The 9,707-nt window shown below is 36.2% G+C and overlaps 1 protein-coding gene across 1 annotated transcript in view; it reads left to right on the top strand.

Moving 5' to 3' along the window:
• The first annotated feature begins 399 nt into the window (after window positions 1-399).
• Window positions 400-9,707, top strand: part of LOC124556700 (heat shock 70 kDa protein 14-like) — a 151,140-nt gene continuing 141,832 nt past the window's right edge. The window contains exons 1-3 of the mRNA XM_047130673.1: window positions 400-574; window positions 736-816; window positions 962-1,196. Coding sequence (XP_046986629.1) covers window positions 515-574; window positions 736-816; window positions 962-1,196 — 376 coding nt within the window. The 5' untranslated portion in view covers window positions 400-514. The remainder of the gene's footprint in view (window positions 575-735; window positions 817-961; window positions 1,197-9,707) is intronic.

The raw sequence follows: 9,707 nt of genomic DNA, 5'->3' as shown, positions 1-9,707 counted from the left end.
TAAATAGGCAAAACGATTTTGGCTTATTTATGCACAGCCTTGACTTATCCGCGTTATTACCGACAGACGTTCCTTCACACAATTAATTATACTAAACGAGTTGATGGAAAATTGCGCTCATTGCAATTAACAAATATCAGGTTTTTAAGCTACACAGAAAAAACACCATGAAACGCGAAAGATAATATGGATCACAATTTCATTTTGGTTTTTTATGAAAATGTTTTCAATTAACAATTCAGTATTGATATTTTTATTTCTTTAATAATGCGCTATTTCGCTAGTGGCATCTGGAAAAATGAAATTCGTACTAATTACTGAATATTTTCGTATTTCTTATTTTTATGACTGACATATCTCCCCTTCTAACATCCTTGATTACGTCTTTGACAGCAGAATACTTCTTTGAACGCTATGCAGAGAAAAACAAAGACGCGTGAATATTTGAGTTTTGGCGGCAGTAGTGTGTTGTTCGCGCATCGTGTACAGTTTGTTGTCGTCGAAGACTAGCAAAATGGCTGGTGTTTTTGGCATTCACGTGGGGAATTCTTCAGCCTGCTTGGCGTATTGTAAGGTTGGTAATGTTTTTCACATTTGTTGTTCACTGAGAACTTCTAATGTGCCAGAAGTGAAGTCATGAACGATTATTCTTCTAGCTCGAATGTATTCTTGAGAAACGTTCTAATAAGATCATATCAATGTAACTTTGACATTATTTTACGTTTTGTTTCTCAGGATGGGAAAGTTGATATTATAGCCGACGACAGTGGCAACAGAATAATGCCTGCAATAGTCGCGTTTGTAGACGGTGAAGAGGTAAGGAAATTATGTACTAAGCAGCAGTTTATTTGAATAGTGCCCTCTAAGCTGAAATTGCCTGTTACTTCTTAATTTAGTTGGTTTACCACTGTTCCGTAATTCCGCTTCGTGATCAAAATTTAAGAGATCGAATGTGTTTCAGACTGTTGGACTCCCAGCGAAGGCAGCTCTTGTTAGAAATGCCACATGTACAATCGTTCGCAATAAGAAACTCTTAAATGACAGTATTCCTGACGACGAACTTGAGCATCATATCAAGTCAGTGAAATGTAAAATAGTGACTGAAGGAGGCCTGAAATATGAAATCCGAGATGAAGACAAGATTGCTGTGTATACCCCAGAAGGAGCCATGACGTGCATTTACAAAAAGCTGTTCGGTATGTAGAAATGTTTTTATGCGTATCGCCCCGATCTCATATTCCTACGAGTAGCTAGTATGGTTCATTCCGTGTAATCTCGCAGGGGGTGAAAATGTGGCTATTTCAGAATTCAGTCATATTTGGAACATGGATGCCCACATGTCTCAGTAGTAAAACTGCCAAATAGCACTGTTCTAACTCTTGCCATTTTTGATAAATTCAGGTTTGAAGATTCATGGGTGGGTACCCAGTCATTAGTCAGGAACCGGTTTCCGTATTCTCAGACACTTGCTATTCAGTAATGAGGTGACCTACAGACATCAAGTATTTTAGTCATGTACTGTGTGAGTCATTAAGTTGATATATTGCATAAAAAGTAGGATACATCTCTGTTTTTTATGAATACCGTTGAGAATAGCTCTTTCTCCGTGATGTGCATTACATGTGTGATTTTTTACAAATTATAACTTCACAGAGGGAAAAAATGCAGACTTCATCGTACGCACTATAACTCTTTAGTACTAGCATTAAGTATAAATAACAATGACAAGCTTTTGGCACTGAAATTAGTAGTTCTTACCTTCACTTAAAGATGACTCCATCACAAAAAAAGGCCAAATTTGACGAATTTCAAAGTCCTGTGGGGTACATAGACAATTGAATCACAATATTATTTTTTGCTGAAATGTTTATATATCTGTCAGCAATCTTATCTGCAAAGAATACAGGGCATTAATAATAAAAACGTGTATTCCTTGAAAAATTGACCTGTAGGTCAGAACTGTAAACAATTTAGAGCTGAAAACAGTTATGAATCATTTTTCTCAGTGTGTATGTTGTATTTCTCTGTTAAGTGTCTTTCCTGTGTAAAGAATTAAGGGACAATGTGGGTGCACAAATGAGGTGATACATTCATATTCTGTCACTGCAACTTAAAAAGACAAGTTAAATGAAACATAAGAAATGGTGTAAGCAGTAATGAGACACAGTAATAACTTTAAATATGTACTTATATGTACAGTATTAAAAATTTTACAAAGAACATTTTAATAAACAAATTCAAATATAAAGAAGGAAACTAACTTTAAAACCCTTCCACTTTGCATATAACTGTTTTCCTCGACATCTTGATGCAGAAGCAAAATGAGTTCACTTAAATGTGAGAGATATTATTTTTTTCCGAAACACTTGTTGTCATGTTTATACAACTCCTCACTGTGTCTTTGTAATGATGGGAATCTGCCTGACATGTAGTAGCATTGGATAAGGGGACCCAAACAGCATCATTCCAAGCTAGCCATGAAGGGAATTGTAAATCAGTAGTAGGCATGCAGTTAATCTCAACATCTTTAAACTCATGTGATGCCTGGGAAATGGGTCCTGTGTGCCAGATTTTGTTGTATTTGAAAGCCACGTTCTGCCTGACTTGCAACCTTTTCTGCAAACCATTTCATGAGCTCCCATTGCGACACTGCTCCTTTTTTATATGTTGGAAGTCTCTTTATTATAAAGGTGTTAATTGCAGTGAGTAGTAATGTGTGGTGCAATCACATTACTGGAAATGTCATTGCTATACTGTACCTGTGTTCTGAGAAACCTTAATGTTACTTGATCTGTGAAGAAGCAGAGCGTATTAGTGCCCTGTGAACAATGCAACCAATTTTCCGATATAAGGAGCTCCTAACTCAGAAATGTAGAATTCAGCTCGTAATGGACAGTTTCAAGTTTTTATTATCTGCTCCACCTTTATTGAGTATTGTCAGAGTAACTTCTACTGTTGGTGTCCTAGAGCACATCGGACTTGGAGAAAGAACAATTAAAGAGATTCATGGTTTAATTGCTGCTCCAGAATGCAGGAGTGGTCAAAAGATGTTACCTGGAATTGTCAGAGAAGAAGTAGTGATATCTTACGAAAATGATAATATTTCAAGACTTTGTGCAAGGAATTAAAGACTCCTTCCACCATGGTTCATAACAAGAAGATTCACATAAAATTGCATGAAGGTTTCTTGAAATACAGGTACAGCACAGTGACAGTTTCAGAAACCCAATTGAAACAAGCATTTCTAGTCATTGCTACTATCACCTTTCTAATGAAGAGGCTTCCAATGAATGCAAATGGGAGCACTGTTGCTATGGAAATTCGTGAAAATGCTTTTTGGGAACGATTGCAAGTTGAGCAGAATGTGGCTTTCAAATTCTACAAAATCTGGTACACAAGACACATTTTCCACCAATCACGTGAATTTAAAGATGTTGAGATTAACTATATGCCCCCTACAGATTCACAATTCCTTTCATGGTCCAGTTGGAATGATGCTGTTTGGCTACCCTTTGCCATTGTGACGTCTAAGGCAGATGTCCTATAATTACAAAGACATGGTGCACAGTTTTATAAACATGACAATAAGTGCTTTGGAGAAAAATCATATCTCTCACCGTTAAGTGAACTCATTTCATTTTTGCATCAAGATATCAAGGAAAACAGTTATATGCAAGTTGTGTGTGTTTTAAAAATGCAGTTTCCATCTTTGTATTTGATTTTTTTTATTTTTTTTATGAAATTTTTCTTTGTGGAGGTTTTATACCAGCATATACTGGTATATATTCAAAGTTCTTAACGTCTCTCATTATTGCTTGCTGCTTTTCTTACTTTTCACTGAAGTTTGTTTTTAATTTACAGTAACAGAATAAAAATATATCACCTCATTTGTGCACCAGAGTTATCTATTGTAATTCTTTACACTGAAAAGACAACTAACAGTGAAATAATAATAAAAAATCCCGTGGAGGCCCGGGAAAAGAATAGGCCTCTGGTATGTTCTGCCAGCATTGGCCAAACGACTTAGAAGATACAAAAAAAGTGAAAATAGAAGGAAACAAAACTAAACATTCAACACAAACCAAAAGAAATTTTACCAGACAATAGATACCACACACATTAAAACAGACAATCCACCAAACATAACAGACATGGAACACTTCTGGAGCAACATATGGTCAAACCCGGTACAACATAACAGGCATGCACGGTGGATACAAGCAGAAACAGACACATACAAGATGATACCACAAATGCCTGAAGTGATAATTTTGCAACATGAAGTCACCCAAGCAATTAATTCTACTCACAATTGGAAAGCCCCTGGAAAAGATAAAATAGCAAATTTCTGGCTAAAGAAGTTCACCTCAACACATTCACATCTAACTAAATTATTTAACAGTTACATTGCAGACCCATACACATTCCCTGATACACTTGCACATGGAATAACTTATCTGAAACCTAAAGATCAAGCAGACACAGCAAACCCAGGTAAATATCGCCCCATAACATGCCTACCAACAATATACAAAATATTAATTTCAGTCATTACACAGAAATTAATGACACATACAACACAGAACAAAATTATAAATGAAGAACAAAAAGGCTGTTGCAAAGGAGCACGAGGATGTAAAGAGCAACTGATAATAGATGCAGAGGTGACATATCAAGCTAAAACTAAACAAAGGTCGCTACACTCCGCATACATTGATTACCAAAAAGCCTTTGATAGTGTACCCCAGTCATGGTTACTACAAATATTGGAAATATACAAAGTAGATCCTAAATTGATACAGTTCCTAAACATAGTAATGAAAAATTGGAAAACCACACTTAATATCCAAACAAATTCAAATATTATCACATCACAGCCAATACAGATTAAGCGTGGAATATACCAAGGAAACTCATTAAGTCCTTTCTGGTTCTGCCTTGCTCTGAACCCACTATCCAACATGCTAAATAATACAAATTATGGATACAATATTACTGGAACATACCCACACAAAATCACACATTTGCTATACATGGATGATCTAAAACTACTGGCAGCAACAAATCAACAACTCAACCAATTACTAAAGATAACAGAAGTATTCAGCAATGATATAAATATGGCTTTTGGAACAGACAAATGTAACAAAAATAGCATTCTCAAGGGAAAACACACTAAACAAGAAGATTACATATTGGATAACCACAGCGACTGCATAGAAGTGACGGAAAAAACAGATGCCTATAAATATCTAGGATACAGACAAAAAATAGGAATAGATAATACAAATATTAAAGAAGAACTAAAAGAAAATTATAGTCAAAGACTAATAAAAATACTGAAAACAGAATTGACAGCAAGAAACAAGACAAAAGCTATAAATACTTATGCTATACCAATATTGACCTACTCCTTTGGAGTAGTGAAATGGAGTAACACAGACCTAGAAGCACTCAATACACTTACACGATCACAATGCCACAAATATAGAATACATCACATACATTCAGCAACTGAAAGATTCACATTAAGCAGAAAGAAAGGGGATTTATCGATATAAAAAACCTACATTATGGACAGGTAGACAATTTAAGAAAATTCTTTCTAGAACGAGCAGAAACTAGCAAAATACACAAAGCGATCACTCCTATAAATACATTGGCTACACCACTGCAATTTCATAACCACTTCTACAACCCTTTAGATCATGTAACATCGGCAGATACGAAGAAAGTAAATTGGAAAAAGAAAACACTACATGGCAAGCACCCGTATCATCTAACACAGCCACACATCGATCAAGACACATCCAACACATGGCTAAGAAAAGGCAATATATACAGTGAGACGGAAGGATTCATGATTGCAATACAGGATCAAACAATAAACACCAGATATTACAGCAAGCATATTATTAAAGATCCCAATACCACAACAAATAAATGCAGACCTTGCAAACAACAAATAGAAACAGTAGATCACATCACAAGCGGATGTAAAATACTAGCAAATACAGAATACCCCAGAAGACATGACAATGTAGCAAAAATAATACATCAACAGCTTGCCTTACAACATAAACTTATAAAACAACACGTTCCCACATACAAGTATGCACCACAAAATGTACTGGAGAATGATGAATACAAATTATGCTGGAACAGAACCATTATAACATACAAACAACAACACATAACAAACCTGACATCATACCCACCACTAAAAGAAGAAATTAACACAACTAATTGAAATATCCATACCCAATACAACAAATATACAAAAGAAAACCGGAGAAAAAATTGAAAAATACATCCAACTGGCTGAGGAAGTCAAGGACATGTGGCACCAGGATAAAGTTGACATTATACCAATTATACTATCAACTACAGGAGTCATACCACACAATATCCACCAGTACGTCAATGCAATACAGCTACATCCAGACTTGTATATACAACTACAGAAATCCATAATTATTGATACATGTTCAATTACCCGAAAGTTCCTAAATGCAATATAACATATACAACACAGTTAAAAGGAAGCCACGCTTGATGAAGGTCCGCGTCACTTTTCATTTTTGACCAGACATAACGTCTGAGAAAAGAAAGAAAGAAATAAATAATAATAACAATAATAATAGTAATTATAATGATAATAATAATTTATTGTCATTGAGCTCTTACAGCAATAGACGGTCATAGGCGTACATTTCTATATGAACTACTATATCAATGTAATTTAGTTTACATGAAATAGGTAAAACTAGAAATTATATGTTAGAGAGCAGCATTTTCATTTCCAAAACATTTGTCAAGTGGGTAAAGAGGTTGTTTACTAGTAGCTTATACAGAAGCGTCTGACTCCACCCGTCTGCTTTGACCCATGACGTCACAAGTATGGCGGAAACGACCGTCCACTATGACTCCAATATGGCGCCTATGACTTCATTACGTAAACATAACAAACATGAAAATACATCGAAAAACACACACACACACCTTCCACGAAAAACTTAATCAAACTAATGGGACAAGTGTAGGAAATTGGGGGTTTTTGGGTGGGGACAATTAAATCAATTAAATATAAACACACGCCACTAACCCAAACGACAAAAAACACTAAAATGACAAGAACCCACAACTTCCACTACACACAAAATCCACTGGAATCGATCACTTCCCTTGGTCGACAGAAACAACTGCTACCACACTATAAATCTCAGAAATTTCACCACCACCACACCTAATCCTACCACACAAAAAAGACACACACACACACACACACACACACACACACACACACACACACACACACACACACACACACACACACTCTTGGAAATCAAAATTGCAATCAAACACTTCCCTTGACCTGTTATCCTTACGACACATCCACATATAGCCATCCCTGGTCAGAGACGCCAGAACTTTAGTAAGTCTCATTGCTTCACGACACACTGAACACTTCACGACTTCAGCCAACAGCCCGCATTGCCGAAGAAATTGTATTGGAGACAACGCACTGTCCCCCATCATCGCAGACAACCAAAAACTGTTGACCTTGTCAGTCATATCCATACCTACCAAAGACATAAGCAAAGAAATTTACCAAAATTTACACATGAACAGAAAAGAAACTACAGTAACGTCAACATAACAAAACCAAAATCATTAATTCATTGAAATATATTCCACTGAAGGCACAGTCACCACTGATACTACACACATGAAATGCTACAAGTGAACCCCATATGCCACATAACACGCTACCCATAAACACACCACCAGAGAGAACCACCGACCGCAACAATACGCCACCTATAAACACGCCACACACACACACTGAACCAAAAACATCACCTAACATACAAATACACCACTGGAGACCACCACCGATCACATCAAAACAACACCTACAAACACGCCACTCTCACAAACTAAACTCCGCGCCGTGGTGACATCACACACCACAACAGCCTTACGTCACGAGTCAAAGCCGATGGGTGGGATCGAACGCTTCCGTCGACCCGCTTATACAATTTAGCTTTAAAAATATTTATAGGCGATTCTGTAAAATCTACCCTTGGCCTATTAAACATCCTTAATCCAAAGGCTAGGTAGGAGTTACGTGATTTAGATGATGTGTGGTATGGTATGTCTACATATGTGCTGTTTCTAGTGTCAAAACTATGTACATCAGTTCTCAGTGTGAAATTAGAAACATTGTTTCTAACATAGAATAAAACATTATAGATGAATAAGTTTACTGTTGTCAGACATTCCAGTTTAATGAACAGAAGTTTACAATGTTCTGTTTTATCAGAATCTGTCATTATTCTTATTACTTTCTTCTGCAACAATAAAATGTCATTTGCTTAACAACTGCTACCCCATGAAAAAATTCCGTATGATATGATACATTGGAAGAAAGCAAAATTTTGTGATCTTGCATAGTTATTTGGAACATATCTTTTTAAATTTGTAGTTATGAATATAATAGAGGGAAACATTCCACGTGGGAAAAATATATCTAAAAACACAGATGATGTGACTTTCCAAACGAAAGTGCTGGCAGGTCGATAGACACACAAACATACACATGAAATTAAAGCTTTCACAACAAACTGTTGCCTCATCAGGAAAGAGGGAAGGAGAGGGAAAGACGAAAGGATGTGGGTTTTTCCCCCTAAGGTAAGTCTTTCCGCTCCCGGGATTGGAATGACTCCTTACTCTCTCCCTTAAAACCCACATCCTTTCATCTTTCCCTCTCCTTCCCTCTTTCCTGACGAAGCAACCGTGGGTTGCGAAAGCTCGAAATTTTGTGTGTGTGTTTGTGTGTGTTTTTTATTGTGCCTATTTACCAGCGTTTTCCCGCTTGGTAAGTCATGGAATCTTTGTTTTTAATATATTTTTCCCATGTGGAATGTTTCTTTCTATTTTATTTATACTTGCATATACCCTTATACCTATATATACCTTTAGCATACAATACTTTATGCAGTTCAGGATAATTTTTATATTTGCACCAGAATACATTATGACAGTATTTTTCAATTGCCCTAACTCTGGAGTACACCAATCCTTTTTTTTTTTTAAGCTGCTACTAATATTCCTGTAATTTTTCCAGAGGAACGTTGCTTTCAAACATATTTAAAAATGCAGAGAAAAACTCAGTGAAAACAATATCAGAGGAACAACGTTGAAGCCTACTGAAAAGGGAGTCCCAGTTTTAACAAGTGAGGGCATGTCTAAACCTATCAATCTCCTCTTTACTAATTGCTCTAGTAGTCACAGTTTTAGATTTTGGTTTGGAGGTGTTGGAAGTTACAATACTACGTCTAATAAATACTGCATCATGATTGAGAAAGAGACACTAATTACATTAGAGGACATAAAAGTTCTCTTAATATTTGTAAATATATTACCAAGACAGGTAGGGCCTCTTGTAGGTTTACAGTTAACATACAAAAGGTTAAATTGTTGAAGCACATGTTTGAGCTCAGTCACAGTTTTTTTGTGCTGCAGTATGTCAAAACTTGAACTGACATCCCCACTGATGAGAATTTGTCTGTTTCCCATTTTGGTATAGTACAGATGTACATTAAGAGGTCATCAGTGGCCTGTACACTACTCTTACATCTAGCTCAAGACTCTGTTACTAGATGTGATATTTCCAATTGCATTAATGCATTTCAGCACAAAGG

This window comes from Schistocerca americana, chromosome X, assembly GCF_021461395.2.
Source record: "Schistocerca americana isolate TAMUIC-IGC-003095 chromosome X, iqSchAmer2.1, whole genome shotgun sequence".
Taxonomy (NCBI): Eukaryota; Metazoa; Arthropoda; class Insecta; order Orthoptera; family Acrididae; genus Schistocerca; species Schistocerca americana.
The sequence above is the reverse complement of the archived record's forward strand: the minus strand, read 5'-3'. Positions and strand labels throughout refer to the sequence as shown.